General features: G+C 38.9%; 2 protein-coding genes across 2 annotated transcripts; one reads left to right on the plus strand and one right to left on the minus strand.

The window, feature by feature from the left end:
• Positions 1 to 8,213: 8,213 nt before the first annotated feature.
• On the plus strand, positions 8,214 to 11,002 carry LOC135700957 (uncharacterized). The gene is made up of 5 exons (XM_065221624.1): positions 8,214 to 8,240; positions 8,526 to 8,643; positions 8,698 to 8,843; positions 8,901 to 9,049; positions 9,115 to 11,002. The coding sequence occupies exons 1-5, from the start codon at positions 8,214 to 8,216 to the stop codon at positions 11,000 to 11,002; spliced, it is 2,328 nt and encodes a 775-aa protein (XP_065077696.1).
• Positions 11,003 to 13,818: 2,816 nt separating this feature from the next.
• On the minus strand, positions 13,819 to 15,800 carry LOC135700940 (CWF19-like protein 1 homolog). The gene is made up of 4 exons (XM_065221609.1): positions 15,692 to 15,800; positions 15,464 to 15,630; positions 14,972 to 15,401; positions 13,819 to 14,897 (listed from the first exon to the last, which is right to left on the minus strand). Exons 1-4 carry the CDS (start codon positions 15,709 to 15,711, stop codon positions 13,928 to 13,930), a joined length of 1,587 nt encoding a protein of 528 aa, XP_065077681.1. The 5' UTR covers positions 15,712 to 15,800; the 3' UTR covers positions 13,819 to 13,927.
• Between the last annotated feature and the right edge of the window lie 7,066 nt (positions 15,801 to 22,866).

Consider the following 22,866-nt stretch of genomic DNA (forward strand, 5'->3'; position numbering starts at 1 on the left):
TCCACAAGACATGACTTATGAACCTGGACAATTTTAATTTCATGAGATACTTATGAATTCCATGGCTAGAGTTATGCATTTTATAAGCTTATGAATAATTATCGTAATACATGAGGTACTACCAACCGGTGAACACTCGTGTTTATTTCAGTTACCGTGGGGACGTAATTTATGATTAGCCCCGGTCCCTTTCAAATCGTATCATTATTTATGTACGGTCCTTATATTTTAAGTGACGTTTCACATTCCTCTAGTTATGGCCGATTTTCATTCGAATAATCGATTAATCGATTAACAAACCGAAAAGTAAATATTTGTTATCGGTTATATCCAAGGTTGCAAATACTCATTTCAGCTAAAATAATGTTTTTCGGAATAATAAAAACAAAAGATGGTATGATGGCATGTTTTACTTGTAACTTACAAGAAGAGGTTACAAAGTATGCGTTGGAAACATAAAACCTGTAAATTTTGCTTTCTATGAGTCACAATCAGCGATTTGCTGATCGCTGAGTGAGTGAGTGAGTGAGTGAGTGAGTTTGTGAAAAATCGCTGATTGTGACTCTCATGAAGTGAAATAAACAGGTTTAATATGTCAAACACATTCTATGCAACCTCTTCTTGTATCCTACTAATTCAAAATTTGATCATGGCATCTAATTATTTCATAATTTAGAAAAACATTGTTTTAGCTGAAATGAGTATTTGCAACCTTGGTTATATCATGCCGATATAAGCATTAACATCTCCAGAGGATCATCACCGATCGTTTCCAACATGTGCTGCACTCTCATTGGTGGAAAAATGGCAGCACAGCGAACAAAAAAATAATCGATTAGTTGTTAATCGAGTAAAAAATGATAAAAATGAGCGCAAAATTTCATCTCTACCGATGGGGCAGCAAAACCACAAAGTTACCTTGAATACGGGGGGTATGCATTGGATGAAAGGGACCGTGAAAGAGGACACTGAAATAGAAAGTTTTTCTTCGGACAGTTTCATCTTAGTATTCATCTTTGGTACTACGAGTGGTTCTTATACGCCATTAACTTTTTTTTTTTTCCTTTGGATTGATTTCCGTCGATCTTGTTTTCAATGCTGAGCACCAATGCTACCGACGCCAGGGAGGCAGCTCCCACACCTGAACCCTACCTATCGACCCATCAACTCATGAACCGGGGACCAACGGCTTTACTTCCCTTCCGAAGGGAATGCCTCAGAACATCCCGATGTTATGCCTCAGAACATCCTGGTGGCGTCGACTGGGATTGAACCCAGGCCTTCTGGGGTGAGAGGTAGCCACGCTTACACCACCGGCACCGCTCCATTAACCTATATACTTTGAGGTAAAGGAACGTAGGAATTCCATAAGAACCAGTTCAGTGCCAACATTTCAAAGGGGCGTAATTGCTTTTGTAAACAATGACTTTAGCCGTCAATTTCTCACGAATGAAATCTTACTTCTCTAAAATTACAATGCTAGCTGGTAGACGAAACATTCCTCTACCTGCTGGTGTCATTATTTTTCATGAGTGAGCTTTTATTCGCGAGAAATCGACGACTAAAGCCATTGTTTACAAATGCAATTACGCCCCTTTGAAATGTTGGCACTGAGTTATGAAATTTCAACAATAAGATTTCTTATGGAAATCATAAGTTTGACGAAAGCCGGCGCCGGTGGTGTAGCGGTAAGTTTTTAATTAAGTTTTTTTTTAAGTTTCATAAGCTAAATTATGATTTCCATAAGAAAAAAATGTCGAAATTCCATAAGTAGTTCTTATGGAATTCTAACGTTACTTTGCCTCAGTGTATCAATGCAAAAGTGGTACAGGCTTAGAAAGCTCTCAATTAACATTCTCCACAGATGTGTATCTAAAACACCAAGTTAAGAGCTGGCGTAAAGTCCCAGTAGGGACGTTATATAAGCCAAAGAATAAGAAAAAGGGTGCAAATATTCGTACTTGCGCTCTAACAGGTTTTGTAGCTTTTTTGAACTAACGTATCGGAATGAACTGAATGATATGCGTACGGTGAAATTATTGATATGATCAATGTTTAATGCCCGATTGAACGGTAATGTGCGATAATGGCAAAGAAGCGCTCTACACTATACAAACTTCCATCGAAATCGAGATTTGTTATTTTTGTGCGGACTTGTTCTAAACGTGAAAAAACATGTTATCAGCGCATTGACAACAAACTTCACTAACGGTTAACCACATATTTTATTTCTTTGCAGAGATCATGCAGCAACATCGAATATTACGATAGGTTTAAGCATAAATGTCAAGAGTTTCCAGGCGGTGGATATCTCGTCATCGTAGACCATGTAAGCAAGGTTCTTTTTAACAGTGCAACAAATTCTTCTTTTTTCTATTGTTTCAAATTAACATGTAAAATGCTTCTGGTCCAACAGCAACACGACTGATTATTCTAATATAGATAATTCAGAGAAAAATTTGCATCGCATTTGACCACCGCACTATGCTTTGAAGGCTGCGGTCAGGTGTTGTCAAATAATCTGACGTAGGAGGCTAATTTTTCTCTGATTTGGAAATATTGAAAATTCAGAGAAAAATTTGCATTCATCGTCAGACTACTTAACAATAGCAGTCTTAGTAATTGTAAGATGAAATACTAATTTTACGCAAAACTGGCCGTATGCTTTATAGTATTGAAATAGGATGTATTCCGGTTGACGATTTGCATATTCTACCACAGGGGTTGAAGAATTTTCAGCTTCTAAGAGTGGTAAATCAAAGTTGGCTCCCGTGGAGAATAGAAGAACTATGAAAGTGATGATGATTTCAAAATTTTCCACGGGCAGTATCTTAAAATGCTTTTAATTTGCAATTTTGATTTTCCAATTAACAACTGTGGAAGTAAAGGGTGTATTGGATAAAAATGGCACACACATATTTACTCACCAAAATTAAATCGATTATCGGTTTCTCTTCAAATTTTCAGGGAATGAAAAACTACTAATGAGTTTCTTCTCCCATTCCGAATGCCCACCCCTTTCTTTTCACTCCACCCATCAAATTTTGTACAACCGAGCTTCCCAGTGTTTTTGTTGTTTTTACCCTAATTTTCTTCAACTCCAGCTCTGTTTTAATACACGCAAACCAAAAATCTATTACAATGAATGTTAGTTCCGTTTCCTATCATCCTCTGTTCATGAACATCGCAACGAATGTTAGAAATGGACCATGCAGGCCATGTAAAGGTTTTTTGTCTTTTTTATTTCGTGTTCTATCTACACTTTCGACTATACCAGTAAGCTTGTAGAACGACGCACATTGTAAAACATTGTAGAACGACGCACACACTCGCCTCGAATCTCTCCAGCAGAAAAAGCATACGAAGTCGAGTATGCGAGAAAATGAGCGCTTCATGTTTGCTTTTAGGCTATCCATATTCAGAAGCATGGAGAAGTGGAGAAAGCACAGGTCTGATAATCGCAACGTTCGTGGTCGAACCTCGAAGTCCAGTCGGCAATCTGTTTCCTATTTTTTTCGACATAACTAATTTACCTCACTAATACCAACAATCAATTCGTAACTAACGATTTTAAATTGGCTCACTACTTGACTAGCCTATTGGTCCCAAGCAAATCGATTAACGTATCCCATTCTAGTCAAAATTCTAGTACTACATTATGTTTGTTTTGATTCGCTATGAAAGTTTGACAGATAAAATGAGGGGTTCGTGGATTTTCGTAAGTTTCGAGGGGTGCATCGATTAGCTTGGGACCGAAGATACCAGTACCAGAGCTGAGCCAAAAATTTGAGCTCGTTTCTTCAGGACCTTCTGGACTTAGAGTTACCTCTATGCTAATACACTCTACATTTTTCGGTCTCCAATTTTCTTGCATTGGACCGCAGCAAGGTATATCGCAGCCTCGGTTCATGCGGTCTCCACTAACATCCTCTGATGATGAATCTCACATAATTGTAAGCGAATCTTACATCCCCCGGTTGGGTGTAGTTTTGGGAAGTTTGCGAAGTTCCGTCTTTATAATTGCCCAGAATTTTTCAATTGGGCGAAGTTCCGGTGAATTTGCTAGGTTCAGATCTTTTGGCACGTAATTGATTCCGTGGCTCGGTACCACCATAGAGGTAACTCTAAGACCACTGGGTACCGAAGAAAATCATTATTATTTTTGGCTCACTCAGTACCAGAACAACGGTCCCAAGCAGTCCCAAGCTATTTCACTCACCCCTGCATGTTCTGCATGAATCCACACACCCCTGATGTTATCTGTCAAACTTTCATAGCGAATCAAAACAAACATAGTGTAGTAATAGAATTTCAACTAGAATAGGGTACGTTAATCGTTTGCTTGGGACCAATAGGCTACTAAAGTGGTGAGCCAATTTAAAATCGTTAGTTTCGTATTGATTGTTGGTACCACCATAGAGGTAACTCTAAGACCATAGAGGTAACTCTAAGACTAGTAGGTCCCGAAGAAAATCATTATTATTTTTGGCTCACTCAGTACCAGAACAACGGTCCCAAGCAGTCCCAAGCTATTTCACTCACCCCTGCATGTTCTGCATGAATCCACACACCCCTGATGTTATCTGTCAAACTTTCATAGCGAATCAAAACAAACATAGTGTAGTAATAGAATTTCAACTAGAATAGGGTACGTTAATCGTTTGCTTGGGACCAATAGGCTACCAAAGTGGTGAGCCAATTTAAAATCGTTAGTTTCGTATTGATTGTTGCTAAGACCACTGGGTCCCGAAGAAAATCATTATTATTTTTGGCTCACTCAGTACCAGAACAACGGTCCCAAGCAGTCCCAAGCTATTTCACTCACCCCTGCATGTTCTGCATGAATCCACACACCCCTGATGTTATCTGTCAAACTTTCATAGCGAATCAAAACAAACATAGTGTAGTAATAGAATTTCAACTAGAATAGGGTACGTTAATCGTTTGCTTGGGACCAATAGGCTACTAAAGTGGTGAGCCAATTTAAAATCGTTAGTTTCGTATTGATTGTTGGTACCACTCTAAAACGTTTCAAACGTAGTCGCAGTATGATAGATCAGGCCAAAACAGAGTCGATCCTTTGTGCTTCCTTATGAATGGAAAGATACGGTTGTTAATGCACTTTTCCGTGTAAATCGCACCGTTGATTGTTCCAGAAGTGATGAAGGGAGCGCTTATTTCACCACATCCGCAAATCACCTGTCCAGTCTTCACGAAAACATGTTCCATGTTGAGCTTGTGCACAAAAATCAAAGCGAATGTTCAGCTTGAACTTACACCTAATTTTGTATACTGGTACAATTCATACAATACACTCGGGTGTATCGATGTACACAATTGTATTCGCAGATGTTTGCATAGGTTTGCATGGGTTTGTGCACGGAGAAAAATTATAAAATTATAAAATAACAAAAAAAAAAAACGCTGCAGACCGGAACTCGAACCATAAACCTTGTGACCTACGTCTTGACCTCTCGTATATTTTAAAGCGTGGATAGTGTTAAGGTTAAAGGCATGTAAGAAGTACTCATAGAAGGAAAAGGAACTAATTCGTTTGCCCTTTATGCAAGCCGTCTCACATATGAGCACATGCGCATGGGTGTAAACCTGAGTACTGCGAACTAACTCAAAATGCTTGTCATCTGGGAGCCAAGTCAAACTGTCAAACGGGAGCCAAACATTCAAAAGAGCTCAGAAGTCATGTAGGTAGTAACTGTTTGAACCACAAGTAAAGGTGTTGCCACCTACTGAAAACAAATTAAGAATTATAATTATGAGACTGTCGAAACATCAACCTTAGTAGGCGGATGATGTAAATCATCAAACGCGATGCTCGAATAAGTGTTTTTATTTGATATTAATAACAATGCCTAAACTGGGTTACGAATTGCTGAAACAAGAATTAAATCAAACTTTATATAAGAGCCATTTGAGCTTTGTGGGCAGGTGCACACCAAACACCATGTATATACATTATTTGTGGAGCAGAGAAGAAGTAACCAAAAGTTCATTTGACAGCATGTATATACGATTTCGTGAGCTGTTTCAGCAAAACAATTTCAAGCTTCGAAAGATTTTCAATATGTTTATGTCAGTTGAAAAATTAAATCGACAGAGTTCGCAATACCCAGGTGTAAACTTCACACTTAGAAAAAATCATGTAAATTTAGGTGCTCTAAGACTGACATATACGAGCGTCAATTTTGACATAAAATTGAGTCATAACAGATGCGCAATTAAATTCAATCAAACGTGCTTTTCGTCGAGCAACGAACTTTTCAGTCTCGGAACACTTAATTTTACATGAAATATTTGTTTACGTCTGATTCTTTGTGTCAAAGATGAATTAAGTCACGTGTAAAGTTAGTTATTTCTAAGTGTGTTGTTCATTGTACTTGAGTTCAAACTTGTGTACAAATGGGCTTTTACATATTCGCACATAGCAAGCGGAGAACAAGTGAGTGCAAAACTTTCGTTTACTTTCGTTGTACCGTGAAGACGCTGCGCCTGCCAGATCAGGAACTTCTTTGCAACTTTCGATAATTTCTTCTTTCAAACATCCTCGGGAATATCGAACTTAGACTTGGCAACGAAATATTCTTGCCCAGGAAGTTGTCGGCCTTGACGTAAGTTTCGTCATCCATCACGATGCAACACGATTTGGTGAGCAACTTCCTGTAACATTACCCGGCGAGGGTTTTTGCAGTGATGTTTTGCTTTTCATTCCGGTTTGGGGCTTTTTTCATCTTGTAAACATGTAACCCAGCACGCTTCATGGTTGCACAAAATCGACTAACACCTTGGACTTTTTATCGAGATCTCGAATTGACATTTGAACTGTTGCACCACTTTTGGGTTTTTGAACTGTTACACCACTTTCCTGGCAATTTTACTGTCCATTGAACCACTTTTAAAACCACTCCCTTCCTTCCTTCGGGCACTCAGGCGCTCCTTGAAGGTTCTTATCCCACACAGTTGTATTTGCAATTCCAAGCGATCCATCGATGGGACGCCTCTGGATTTTGATTGTAAGTGCACAACTTTTTTTCATGGACAATTTATTATTTCGACGAAGTATGAACAACTATGTAACTTGATGTAAACAATACACAATGAATAATATTTACTCAAATTTTCTGGTTTTTTATTCATAGGTTCAAAGTTACAGAAGATTTTCGGTGTGCCATTTTTATCGAATACACCCCAAATTAAAAATAATTGCACAGTAATATTTTCGCACAGGCCAGAACATTTAAAAATCGACTTATTTGAAAGCAGTAACAGCTTAAGAACATTACTAGCAAACTACACTGTTGAATTAAAGCTCTAGAAAGCATTAAGAAGCTCGGCTGTTGGAATCTCGGCGACAAAATTTAAATGGGACATTGACGTGCCTGTTGTATTTTTTTTTTTTTTCAATTAAATTGCGTTACCTTTATGAAGCCGATATTTCATTTCTTGTAGTTTAACAAGAATAGCTGAATGCTAGGATCGGGTTTGACGCGAGGTTTTTTTTATTATTATTATTATTATTATTATTATAGTCACTTTAACGCTCTTGGGTCATTCGTGACTTGTCTGGGGGTGAGATTTGAACTCGTGATTTTGGCGTGAGAGGTATGGATGCTAACCATTACGCCGGGGTCTCCTCCTTAATAGGGTAACATTTTTGAGTGTACACATTTTTTCGGCTGCGATTCCAACAGCCGAGCAGTTTTGCAATTTATTTTGCTGAGATTCAGTAAAACAATTGCCGAGACTCAGCAAAAAAATAACATTTTGCTGAGATATCAGCTAACAAACTGATATTTTGCAGAGATATTAGCACAAGTAAATGCCGATTAAGTGTGTAGGATCAGGAGAGAAGCTTGGAGATTTAAACTGTTAAGTGTCATTTTTTACAATCTTGAAAATATGGAGGGGAGAGTGAGTTAGTGTTACGATATATTATAAGGTCTTGTCAAGGGTTACTTATTGTTACATAGGTGGGAGGGTGTTTAAATCATGAAAAAAAGTTAAATAGAACTAAATTAATCGCCTTTATTTCGCAAGTCTGATCGTCACCAATCCTATCCTTTTGTGCAATACTAGACATTAGCTGTTAAAACATTTCTGGTCAATATTTTCAGTCTGCCAAATGTGCCAACGGAGATAGTGGTCTGCATACCTTCAACAGAAATGATTTCTACTACTTGTGCAGCCCTAACGGCCTCATGATCGGAATGTGTCCGACAAATATGGTAAGGAGTTTACACACCTAGATTTTTTCGTCGAGATGGGCACCACCGAGCAGCTCGGCATTTTATTTCGCTGGATCTCAGTCAAAAACTAACCGAGATTCAGCTAAAAAACGGGAATTTTGCCGAGATCTCAGCTAACAGACATACATTTTGCTGGATATCGGTAAGTTTTTCGCTGAGATCCAGTAAAATAAAATACCGAGGTGATGCCCATCTCGGCAAAAAAAAATCTTAGTGTGTAGGTGTTGTTTTTGTTTTAATACTATACATTCAACGATTTTATAGAAATTCAACGAAACCTTAGGACAATGCATACTACCTGCTAATAAACCTCATGATACAATCCGAATTTACGACGAATCGGAAAACTGTGACGTTATGATACCTAACTGCAACAAAGATGGTAATGTTTCATCCAAGTGTTAGAATGAACTAATTATGATTAGAATTTTTCCAGGCAAGTTTCCGGTTCCTTCCAACTGTTCATTCTACTACGATTGTCAAAGGAACAACCATAACTACTTGCAATACGTGTATAAATGCCCATATGAAACTATGTATCATCCCGATCTTCACCGATGTGTAACAATGACAAAGTGCTACGTAAGGTTCAAATTATATAAATTGGTCGATGCTTAATTTAATATTCTGAATCGACAGGTGGATCACTACGATATACTGGACCGCTTTGATTACGACTACTTTCCTAAGTGCATTGTACAAGGACAATTTCGAACATCACGTCATTGCAATCTGTTTTATCGTTGTATACCGAATATGGATGGATCATTCTTTCAAATCAGATATGAGTAGGAAATTCTAATCATTAGAGGATTAAGCCATCTTTTCTACATAATTTGGTTATTATTTTTAGATGCCCCCCAATGATGTATTACGATATCGAAAAAGAACGCTGTTATATGGGATACTACACTAACTGCGAATATATGCCATGGGACAAAATTGTAAAGGATTATGTCTTTAAACACAATTTGAAAATTGATAACTGTATTCCTAAACATACCACCGCAATCAGCACTCTAAACACAACAATTACTACTAGTTCATGTAGCTCTACAACTGAGATTTCTATCAATTCCACTAATACATATCCAACTACTCAGACTACGGATAGTACCGTGAGCCCATATACCGTTTCCAGTACGTCTGGAATAGCCACGGATACGGAATCAACTACATCAGATGAAACTGAGGTTACAGATTCAACCGAAAATAGCTCAGTAACTGAACCAGAATCCAGTACAACTCCATACACCGAAGCAACTGATTCTCAAGAAACTGAAACAGATACAGATACCACAATTTCGCAAACTGATGAAAGAACAATTACAAATGAGTTTTCAACTACTCCAGATACTCGAACAGAAACAACTGATGACCATACTTCAGTAACAGACACAAGCAGTACAGGGGAGTCAGAAACAGTAACTATGGAAAGTAGTGACACTACAACAGGACACAGTTCTAATGAAACTAGCACTTCAATCAGCACGATCACCGAAGAAATTAGTACAGCCATAACTACAGAGACAGCTACAAGTGATACGACAAAAATGAAATCTTATTCAATAACTTCAACAAGTGAAACAAAACTACCAACCGAAACTACACAAGCTACTTCTGGAAATACCAAAACTGATACATCAACATCGCTTACGTCAAAACAGACAAGTGGTAGTACCACAAAAGTTCCATACACTTCTAAGCAACCCACTACTGTAAATACCTATGAAACATCTAGTAAAACTTACACATCTGCACCGATTACGTCAAAACAGACTACTGGAAGTACCACAAACGTTTCGTACACATCTCAGCAACCCACTACTGGAAATACCAATGGAACATCTACTAAAACTTACACAACCACACCGATTACGTCAAAACAGGCAACTGGAAGTACCACAAACGTTTCCTACACTTCTCAGCAACCCACTACTGGAAATACCAATGAAATAACTACTAAAACTTACACAACCACACCGATTACGTCAAAACAGGTAACTGGAAGTACCACAACTATTTTCTACACTTCTCAGCAACCCACTACTGGAAATACTAATGAAACATCTACTAAAACTTACACAACCACAAGGATTACGTCAAAACAGACAACTGAAAGTTCCACCGCAGTTTCGTCTACATCTCAGCAACCCACTACTAGCACTAAATATTCCACACGAACCTCCAAGGATAGTTCTTCTGAAGAGTACGACAGCTATGAAGAATTCACCTGGGATGACGTTGCATGGAATCGACACCATCGCACTTCAAAAATACCTTATGGTCACCCCACACCAAGCACGAAAAAACCTCGAGCGCATTTCCATCCTAATCCCCCACCGTTTGATTACCCTGATTCCAACTACTGGGATGATAGTCACTCACACGAATCGGCCAAATCTTCAACATCTGTAAAGTATTCTAGTACTACGTATCCGCTGTCATCGCATGCCGGAGATCCGGATACCTCCGAATCAAACGAATCCAACTCTCGACCTGTTCGGTGTTACAATAATCGCCAAGGCGGTCTAACGTGCGATGGAGTAAAAGGCAAACCTGGTGGATGGTTCGAACTTCCTGGCTACTTATTACGCTACCGAAAGCGATCGGGTGAAGATGAAGCACCCAACAAGAAGATGAATGGGGAACTCAATCTGCGGCTGCGATATCCTAATACCTACAAACTAGAAGCATATCCGAAGCAAAAACGAAGAGTGGAAAAACCAGATGGCCACTAGGTTCAATGATAAATATCATTCATAACAAAAAGTAATCAATAAATGACTATTTTATAGGAAATTGAAAATTTTCACTTATCTTGTGTCATTTTTATTATTATTTTTTTGATTCCCGGATTAAAATTTGATTTGTTATGCTATGTGGGTGGTTTAAAATATACATCCTGTACACAGAAGTTGTCTCCATTTAACCAGTGCTGAGAATTATCACCATCACTGCATAAGGTTTAGCTACAATGACGACCATTGCAACATCATCATCAAACGACGTGCGACAAAACAAACATTGTATAACAAGTAGTTACTGCTGATAAACTGTCTGTCATTTTGTATTGATGATCAATGCTAGTCATCGTACTATGATCATAGAGGTAACTCTTAATACCTTGTACAAACATACAAAGTACACTGTTGTACCAACAATCAATACGAAACTAACGATTTTAAATTGGCTCACCACTTTAGTAGCCTATTGGTCCCAAGCAAACGATTAACGTACCCTATTCTAGTTGAAATTCTATTACTACACTATGTTTGTTTTGATTCGCTATGAAAGTTTGACAGATAACATCAGGGGTGTGTGGATTCATGCAGAACATGCAGGGGTGAGTGAAATAGCTTGGGACTGCTTGGGACCGTTGTTCTGGTACTGAGTGAGCCAAAAATAATAATGATTTTCTTCGGGACCCAGTGGTCTTAGAGTTACCTCTATGGTTGTACCAACAATCAATACGAAACTAACGATTTTAAATTGGCTCACCACTTTAGTAGCCTATTGGTCCCAAGCAAACGATTAACGTACCCTATTCTAGTTGAAATTCTATTACTACACTATGTTTGTTTTGATTCGCTATGAAAGTTTGACAGATAACATCAGGGGTGTGTGGAATCATGCAGAACATGCAGGGGTGAGTGAAATAGCTTGGGACTGCTTGGGACCGTTGTTCTGGTACTGAGTGAGCCAAAAATAATAATGATTTTCTTCGGAACCCAGTGGTCTTAGAGTTACCTCTATGGTTGTACTACCGTTGTACCAACAATCAATACGAAACTAACGATTTTAAATTGGCTCACCACTTTAGTAGCCTATTGGTCCCAAGCAAACGATTAACGTACCCTATTCTAGTTGAAATTCTATTACTACACTATGTTTGTTTTGATTCGCTATGAAAGTTTGACAGATAACATCAGGGGTGTGTGGATTCATGCAGAACATGCAGGGGTGAGTGAAATAGCTTGGGACTGCTTGGGACCGTTGTTCTGGTACTGAGTGAGCCAAAAATAATAATGATTTTCTTCGGGACCCAGTGGTCTTAGAGTTACCTCTATGGTTGTACCAACAAAACCTAATAGATAATTTCACATTGACAAAAGCAACATAATAAACTGCCATTACACTGACCTTGCAAAATTCTTGGCGATGCAGTGAACAAACACGCTTCTCGAAAACGATAGGGGTTTTGATCTAATTTCCGTCCTACTAAGCACAACCCGCACTTTACCTCTTCTTTATGAACGGGTTTGAACAAAAAACGGAATATTTCTGTCAAAAATGGCTTCTAAATTTATTCACCTTTCTATTGTTGGATTTCATTAAGAGTCACAAATTATTGAGATACTGATTCTTGATTCTAAATTCGTTCTACAAGTTTCAATTCCGTCCTAACGCATTGAAATGCCCTCGACTTTACCCGCACACATAGTGAAATTTGATTATAACCCATTTTATAAGGATTTTTATCGCTAATTTCAAAACGGCTTATCTCCATTGTCCATTCCGATAGGCCCTGTGATATAAAGGGGCCTTAGTATTCAACTGAATTAGTGTATGATTGGCTATTTTGCTTATAGCTTACTGAACTTGATCGTATCGTTGAATGGTTGCAATTCAAACACATTTTCCATCCCAGCAGGTGTTCCGCAAGGAAGTCTGTTGGGCCCTTTGCTATACAGCATCTACACTTCCGACATTCCTCCCTTGGGCAACGGTTGCGTGTTCTTCCTGTTCGCAGATGATACCGCCATAACCGTCAAGGAAAGGATGCCTCGTGAAATAACAAACAAGCTTCAACGATGCCTTGATGCCTTTGATGATTATGCCAACACCGGGAAAATCAAAATCAATGCTTCCAAAACCCAATCAATAATGTTCCTCCATCGGCAATCTCCCAAACTAAAACCGGCTCCCTTTTGTACTTTAATAATGGATGGCACAAGGGTTGAGTGGTCCACCGAAGTAACATATCTTCAAATATATTATATTAATATGATATATGATAGGTATATATGATATATTTGATATCTTGGTACGTTATGTATGGTATGTTATTTGTCGAGAAGCTCCTTTTCCGCTCGCACATAGATAGGGCAGTAGTTAAGTGTTCCAATTTAGTTAGGTGTTTGTATCCGCTAATTTGCCGCAGATCTCGTCTCTCTAAGGTGAACAAACTGACTGTCTACAAACAAATCATTGCGCCTGCGATCTTCTACGCAGCTCTGGTGTGGGAATCATGGGCACAAACTCACAGGAACAGGGTATTGAGGATGATCCTAGATCGTCCTTTCGATACCTGCATTTCCGACCTCCATCAAGAGGCTAACATTCCGAAAGTAGATTTTCAAATTAACGAAACTAGAAACAAATTTGTGCAGAAATGCAATACATTAGAACATGCTTTGATAACCAATTTGTATATAGTATAAAACCTCTCGAAAGCGTTCAAGGTAGCTTACAAACGGCCTATAACTATCAGAAAACTTTTCTATAAATACTACCCAGTCATGCAGTCAAAGAAATAGTTTTATTAAATTCAATTTTACAGTTAATATCCCTTTCGAAAAGAGAATAAGTCCTTTAAGGATGAAATTGTCAAATACAAAAATTCAAGAAAACAAATAAAATTAAGCTAATTCTTCGTCCTTGACTTAAACCGTGAAATCGTACGGTTTGAAACTTTCGCGGAACTTCATCGTTATTGCTTCCTCTTCTTCCTTTGCCAGGTTGCATTGGCGCCAGTCGACCTTTTCTTCGCAATTGAGCAGGTTATCCGCGCAGATAATCTCACGGCCAAAGTGCAGGGGGAAGTTTTTCATCTGCTTCGTAAACATGACATTACCATCGGGAAGTTCCGCCACAAAATAGGGGCACTTTTGAGGTAGATCCGATGGTGCCAAAGGTTTCGGCACCGTTTCCAATGTTATGTTATGCTCCTCGGATTTGTCTTCCAGAACATGCTGAATTTTCCATGCCACATTGTTATCCACCCCGATAGCATTGATCTGCAGGTGACCCGTTTTGTAGTTCCTCTCATAGAGAAAAATCGTTTCCTCGCGATCTTTGAAGAACTGTGTCAGGGCGTCTTTGAATTTGTTCAGTTCGGCCCATTGCTCAACAGAGAGCAGCGACGCATTTTGAATGTGTGTTATGGAAAGGATCAAGATATGAGTTTCGTTAACCGGTCCCTTTGCCAATGCCAGATAGAAATGTTCGCCAACCGAAATGATCAGATGCTTTTCAATTGAGCCGGAGGACAAACAGAACCAGCATTTCTCCTGATCAAAGGACGGTTTAGTTCGCTTTTGATCCTGGTTTCCGCTGATGCGATTGCCTTGACTTCTTCGCTTACGGCTACTATCGTCGTATGCATTCATATCATAAAAATACTGATTTCCACGATCTTCTTTTGCACCTTTGTCACCTTCAACGAAACACATGTCAGCATACGGAGAAACCACTTCGTCGGTGGTTTTCTGAATTAGTTCAATGATTCGCATTTTCTCAACTGGGGTTACGTTCAGCGCGTAGATATTCTTCTTTTTCTCTGGGTTTGCAAACTCAGCCAGAGCGATAAAACGGGTCGCCAGTTCCATCTGAGTATTCTTGTCCGGTTTGTTGCTGGAACCATGTTAATACAATCGTTAAACAGTTCAAGCATATGACATCAAGTAAAAAAAACATTATAAACTTACCGATACGGTGGGGGTTCATAATAGTCTCCATTAAGTCCGCAAACATGATATCGTGGCTTTATCGCATCCGCTAGCCAGGCAATGCGTTTTGAACTAGTTTTTGCTTCATCTTTTATTCCTGCCGGCCACTGAGACGTTACCAACAAGTCCACGCCTCGGAAATCTCCCATGTTGGATTTGCTAGCAAAGCAAGAATCCCGCACGGCCATAACGTCTTCTTTGGTAAATTTCCACTGAGGTACGGACTTGGGAGTATCACCGTCGGCTTCCGTCCCACTGACATAGGCAATTTTGAGACCGCTAGAAGTCGCATAAATACCCCGTTTGCCAAGATAGCTTAAATTAGGGCATAAATCACCGTCTTGCGCATCTTTGTAGAACTTGGCGGAGCTTTCATCGTTGGGGCCAAGAATGTAGGTCGGGATAGCAACTAGAAACCCAAAAAATACTATTGTATCGAACACCATTTATTTAAAAAAAAAAAATACATACTTGTCTTCCGGTTGGTTTTGTACTCGTTCAATTCGGTTATTTCCGGTGACGATCCAAAGAAGTTGCCCACACATATTACCAAATCGAAGGGACCGGTCTTTTTGTTTACGTTTTCAATGCGCGCGAAAAAGGATTTCAACTTTCCATTCACATCACCAACAATTAGTCTGTAGGGAAAGAAAATGTTATTTACATATTGCATTTTTGATATTCTTTTTTGTTACTTACACCTTCTGTTTGCTGTCCATGGTGTATTTTCTTATTAAAAACTACAAAAATCACAGCAGAACGTGATAAGGCTAGCAAAAACGGCAAAAACAAGAAAATCTGATTTTAGTTGTCTGCTACTTCTTCTTCTTTATCATTCGATGTGTCAGCTGTCACATTTTCTTACACGCTAATTTTAAACACCCTAAATTTGAGTATGATCTACTCATATCCGTTAAAAGCGGACAGCGACAGCGGAAGCAGAACGGCAGCGGCAGCGGAAAAGCCCGATCTGAATAAGCCTACTTGTCGGATTGAAAACTAGTTAGAATCAAATCGACTTCGGTTAGGCATCTTGATGTCATTTGTGACAACTGTCAAACTTTCCGTTTCCGTTCCGCTTCCGTCTATTTTGCGTTTGGGCCTTTAAGATTTTCTAAAGCCCTCTATAGTTAAAGTACGGATTAGAGTCGGTGTATAATGAGTCACGCCAAGAGTGAAGCCAAGTCTACCTATTGAACTGTCAAACCGGCTACCTATCGTGCAAAGTAAATAAACATTACGATGCTATGAAAGGTCCACGAAAGGTATTGCAATAAAATATAAAATATAATCAAAGAAATGAGCATAAACACGCAGTGAGCGTTAAATTGTCATGGGATACGCTCGGTATTGATTAGTAATGTGAATTTCTACAATTTTTTGTTAAGATAATTTGACAAAATCACTGATATAATGATTTACTACAGCCGCAATATTTTTTCTCTCGCTAGAAGTCATTTGAAGTTGTTGTAGAAGTCCTCTGTTGCCAAGTGAAAAGAATGAGAATCTTTCGAAAACCGTGATGCGAGTTCAACTGTTTTTCTCTTGGCGTGACTCATTATACACCGACTCTAGTACGGATTAGAGTCGGTGTATAATGAGTCGAGGGGCACGCAATAACCTTTAACTCCTACGCAAGCCTTTTTTAAGTACAATAATTACAGTTAACTACATGATTAATTACTTTAATTACGAGCGTCGGAAATGTTTTCATTTAATTACTTTTAAGTACAAATTTCAGTTTTAATTACAAGTCGCATAAATTAAGTACATCCCGCATAAACGTGAACCATAAATTGACCTTACCTAAAATGGTTAAAAATTGTTTATAATCCCTGCTAAACTTTAACTGAAATGGTTTTGGAACTTTACATGAACGTTTAATGATAAAGTTTCAACCTTATGTATTATGGTTTTTTGGAACTGGACCTTACAAATAATGGGTTGTTAAGAACCATTACCATTCCAAATTCTTGTTTTCTCCATACATTTTCAGAAAGAGAACTATATAAGAACGTTTTTACTTATGATTTGAGAACATTAATGGTAATGGTTATGGTAGTCAGTAAGGTTCATTAATGGTTTTGTATTATCGCTCAACTTTACGTGGAATATATCGTGAATTGGTGATCAGTAAATTACAGGCAACCAATTCGCGATATATTCCACATAAAGTTGATCGATGTTACAAAACCATTCGTGGACCTTACTGACTACCATAACCATTGCCATTAAAGTTCTCAAACCATAAGTTAAAAGGTTCTAATATAGTTCTCTTTCCGAAAATGTATGGAGAAAACAAGAATTTGAAACGGTAATGGTTCTTAACAACCCATTATTTGTAAGGTCCAGTTCCAAAAAACCATAATACATAAGGTTGAAACTTTATCACTAAACGTTCATGTAAAGTTCCATAACCATTTCAGTTAAAGTTTAGCAGGGATTATAAACAATTTTTAACCATTTTAGGTAAGGTCAATTTATGGTTCGCGTTTATGCGGGATTAACTCCATTAATGTACAACGAGAAATGTACTTAAATTTCCCCCAGCGTACCGTTAGACCCTTTCGTTATTGGCCCGTGAAACAAAAATTTCACAGGCCCTTTTGCTACGTTAAGGATAATGTCAGCTCTGATAAATTGTATCGGTACCGCTGTTATGACTTCAGAATAGACCCTACACTGATAAATTGAACTATTCCCATTTTGCTTGAAATTTAATCAATTTGACATTAAACTCCGTTTAATCATATCGAATGATTAAAAACTAATCCTCTCTTTCTAAAATATAAGCATCTGATATTAATCCTAGTTTAATCATGGTTGATTAGATTGTAGATTATCTTTTCTTGAATAAATGTCAATCATTTTTGATTTCATTTTAATAATTTTTGATTGAATTTTGATCTTTTTTGATTATATATCAGTATTGAAAAAGACTAAAATTTAATACTGGGAAGATTATTTCGATTTTAATCATGCATGACTACTGCCGAAGTAATCATGGCTCGGACTCAATAAGGTGAAGCGGGAATCTGCATACTTTTTAAGCTTTTTTGATTTAATTTATCTTTGAGTGTATAAACATACATCTCCTGGGACCTACGAGGAAATCTACGTTGGTGATTTGTGCCAATTCACATGCAACGATCGGTTCGTGATTGGAAATGTAGTCGGATTTCAATACTGCCGAGGCGTTGGCAGGGCAATGAACTATATCCTGGATCATGCCCCTGTCAAAGCACCGGAGAATGCGACAATGAAAGGAATGTTTGTTTGTGCTATCTGGTTCAACCTAAGAAATAACGAATTTAATTTGGTGGATGCGAACGAAACCAGAATTACAAAAATTATGTTAACCTTTGCGTGCCTAACGTCTAAATTTGCATAGATTTCAAAAATCAATTAGCTCTAAAAACATAATTTCTCAATATTTTTCTTTACAACAAATTGAATTTTGTCTTGAATCTATTGAAGTTTATGAATACATCTTAAAATATTTTGATCAATTCATGGTTCCTGAGTTATATCGGTTCCCGTTGAGGTCACTTTTGGTCGGCATTCGACTTTATTGTTCTGTAATAAGTATACACACGGTGAACATCATGTTTTTTTCTCTCAAACGATGTAATTGGACCAGTGGCAGCTATTTCGATGGTTCACAATCACATTGAGCATCCCGGAAATGTTCCGGTGCCCCGGGAAGTGGCCAATTCTCAACAAGAACGAAACCCATCGTGCGACATATCAAACTTCATGATTTTACAAATCTTGGCCAGTAATGGACTTATTGAAAGTCCCTGGTCACACTAGCCCTTCCGGGAATGTTCCGGTGCCCCCGGGGAAGTGGCCAATTCTCAACAAGAACGAAACCCATCGTGCGACTCAAACTTCATGATTTTACAAATCTACGCCAGTAATGGTCTTATTGAGAGTCCATGGTCACACTAGCCCTCCCAGACATGTTCCGGTGCCCCCGGAGAAGTGGTCAATTCTCAACAAGAACCAAAAACCCATCGTGCGACATATCAAAATTCATGATTTTCCAAACTTTGGCTGGTAATAGCCTTAATGAGACTCGACGGTCACACTAGCCCTCTCGGGCATGTTCCTGTGTCCCCAGGCAAACTTCAAACTCCATGATTCTGCACGGCTAATAATGGTCTTAGACAGTCCACAGCCCCATTTAATTGTCCCCCCCCCCCCGGGTAGATATCCAACTCCCAATAAGAACCAGAACCCCTCGTGTGACATATCAAACTTCATTATTTTACGAAAATCCGTCGGTAATGACCATATTAAGAGTTCAAATTTGCTATCCCAGACAGCTGAACGGACACTGGAGCTGGTGAATACTTTGGACATTCACACGCTGCGCTACTTCCGGGAAAAAATCGCAGCTGGTATGCAATTGTCTTCCCAGCAAGGATAACTTGAGTGTGTCAAGTTGATCGGTAACGATCAGTTCGTGTCCTGTGCATATGGGACTCATCGTTTCCTATCGGTTTGGAGTTCTGCCCATAGTATTGTTTAGTTGACCCATGGAAAGATGAACAATGGGGAGGCGAATTTCATAAGTGCTATCGCGTCAATTCTGAATACGGATGTGATCATATGTTGACGATAATACAAATAAAAGCACACAATTGGTTTGAATCATCTTAGTGTCTGCAACCAAAACCTGATTATATTTTTTTTGTCAATGAACTCTGCCTTAAATCTGTTAATTATTATTAGTATAATAATATTAAGTTTGAAAGAAATATGGAAATAATCGAAGAATTCACGCGTTACATCAGAAAATTAATGCAAATGCAAATACATCTTCCATTGAATCTGTTAATTCAGGCACAAGCTAATATCATCATCTGTCGAATTGTGCTGCGAGCATGGCTTAAAATTCGAACATTTTTTGATCGGGAGGAAATTTGCTCGAGGAATTGCTTGAATTTAAGGAAATGTAAAATTTGAAGACTTGTCGTCACAACTAAGTGATTCCCATTTCATTTGTATGGCAATCACGGCCCTCATTATGAGTATCACTTCCTTTTCACTGTATATTGTCGCTAGAGTTGTAAACCGATATAACCCACTCGTGACAATCGATTTTATTCTAGTTCTGCATTAAAGCGCATTATTCAACGAATAAAGTGCACTAGATACGACATTATGTTGAACGTACAAAACGAAAGTGAAATCGATTGTGGATTATTTCAGTTTCCAACACTAGCATGGTGCTCCAAGAAATTTAGTATAAGTATTCGCAGAATTGGTCATGTTTGTAGTCTAGAAAAACATTAATATGCGTATTTCAGGGTGTAAGAAGAGTTTTTGAATAAATTAATTCATTCGAGTATGTGTTAAGGGTTTTCTTCAACCTTTTTAAATAGTTCAAGAATAAGGATTTGGGTACGTTTTTAATTACATTTGTGTAGCTTTAATTACATTTATTACAGAAAATTAATTTTTAATTACATTAATTACGTAATCAAATTGAACTACATGTTTTAATTACAGTAATTACACTGGCACTGCTTTGATTACGCGAAATTAATTTTAATTACATGACATACTTAATTTTCATTTTTAATTACTTAATTACATAGTTAAATACCTTGTACTTTAAATCCAACGCAGTCAAAAAGGCTATTGCGTGCCCCTCGTAATGAGTCACGCCAAGAGTGAAGCCAAGTCTACCTATTGAACTGTCAAACCGGCTACCTATCGTGCAAAGTAAATAAACATTACGATGCTATGAAAGGTCCACGAAAGGTATTGCAATAAAATATAAAATATAATCAAAGAAATGAGCATAAACACGCAGTGAGCGTTAAATTGTCATGGGATACGCTCGGTATTGATTAGTAATGTGAATTTCTACAATTTTTTGTTAAGATAATTTGACAAAATCACTGATATAATGATTTACTACAGCCGCAATATTTTTTCTCTCGCTAGAAGTCATTTGAAGTTGTTGTAGAAGTCCTCTGTTGCCAAGTGAAAAGAATGAGAATCTTTCGAAAACCGTGATGCGAGTTCAACTGTTTTTCTCTTGACGTGACTCATTATACACCGACTCTAGTACGGATGACTGTCACCACAAAATTGAAAGCTGTTCCAATCGAGCAAAGCAACACAGCGAATGAGAACGACCCAAATTTGAGTTTAGTTCGCTCATAATCGCCAAAAGTGAAGGAACTCAGCGATGAGTAAAATTTGTCTCACGGTTTCCCGTGGAAAACCTAAAAAATGTGCTGGAAAATGAGGAAATTGACGAAAATTTTATTCAATTTCGGAGTGACTGAGTGAATCCAATCTTTACCTTCCTCAAATTGGGGTATTTTTCCCTGGAAAATCCTGGAAAAACATGAGGCAACTTTACCCATCGCTGAGTTCCTGCATGTTGCAGATGCAACGTAAAATATCGCAATTCATTATGCATTTTCAAGTTCCCACGATAGGTCACCGCCCTCGTACGGGAAATAAGCGAAAGCAAGAAATTTGTCTAAGAGAGGTGCAAGAAGCACAAAGTCAAGACCAAACCTACCCTAACTCACGCCTCGTAAACGAGAAGTAAACATGCCACACCGCCAGATCTGGCTGACGCATATAGAATCAGTACGCATTTACTTTCCACTTTCTTCGCTCCACGGTGAACCATATGCAGCCCTGCAATGCGTGCAGCGCTGCGGTGTATTAGACGCTCGATGCCAAGGCAGTCCGCGTGCTATGTGAATGGAATGGTAATGAATCGGTCGCATGGAGCTCGGTGCGCCCGGCAATGCGAGCCTGGCGCAAAGGTAATAAAATCTGGTTCCCTAAAAAGATGCGTAACAACGCCAAGATAAACGAATTATCGTAATAGAACCAGTCTTGGGAAGGATAGTTGAAGCATTAATAGAAAGCAATGAAATCGTCCCAAGGGACAATCTTGCGTTCGGCATCCTTCCAAAAACACAAAGGGCAATAAAACCGAGCTAGCGACGGTTCCACCGCAGAGAGCAAAATCAATGGAAAAATGCACTTAGGCCTAGATAGGCAGCGATGCATGCGTACGCATCCAAGCTATAGGCTAGATCTGGGGAGCGGGCCAATGTAAACAGGAAGCCTGGTGCGGATTGATTTAAAGTAATTTACATGCACCAGCGAGGCGCGAGAACTTGGGTCATAAAAGTTAAAAATGAAAACGTTCCCCTACTAGGATGCGTGACCAAGGGAAATCTAGAATTAGGAAGAAAGTGCGTCTAGAACCCCTGTGCGGGAAGATAGACGCACATGCGTACGTGGGCACCGACGCCCAAAACTTAGGTCTAAGGGACGCTATAAAAGCGTTTTGATACAACCAAAATATATTCAGTTTTCACTATCCTATCCAAGTGTACGGACTTGTCGCCAGGTCCACCCTTACTCCTACATATCACCTCAATAACACTCTTCGCCTCCAGCCTATCAAACTCTCTCGCGGTAATCCGTTTCCAATAAGAGTTTCCTCGGAATCGACGCTACTGCCCCCATCTGAGCTGGGCAAGTACCGGCCGAGCACCTTTATTGGTCGGAACCCGTTTCAGAGTTTGGGCACTCCCCGACTAGGCTGATCAGGTTTACCGCTGGTGTATCTGTTGGAATCGCGCTACTGCCCCCATCTGAGCTGGGCAGCTACCGTCCAACCATATCCCAACCGTAGAGCACTCAGCCAAGTCCTAAGGAATCCTGTTCGAAAGTAGGCGAATCTCGCTTCAAGTGGTATCGGTTCCTGCTGTTGGAACGACGAGCTCGAAGCCAGTCGAAACCTACCAATTCGATTAGGATCCACCGTGAGGCATTCGAACCCCTTCCTCCGGTCTGGTCTGTGAATAACCGCACGCCGAAAGTTC

The sequence above is a fragment of the Ochlerotatus camptorhynchus genome, unplaced genomic scaffold, assembly GCF_037179485.1.
Source record: "Ochlerotatus camptorhynchus isolate MF236.1 unplaced genomic scaffold, CSIRO-AGI_Acam_v1.1 ptg000146l, whole genome shotgun sequence".
In the NCBI taxonomy this organism is placed as follows: domain Eukaryota; kingdom Metazoa; phylum Arthropoda; class Insecta; order Diptera; family Culicidae; genus Ochlerotatus; species Ochlerotatus camptorhynchus.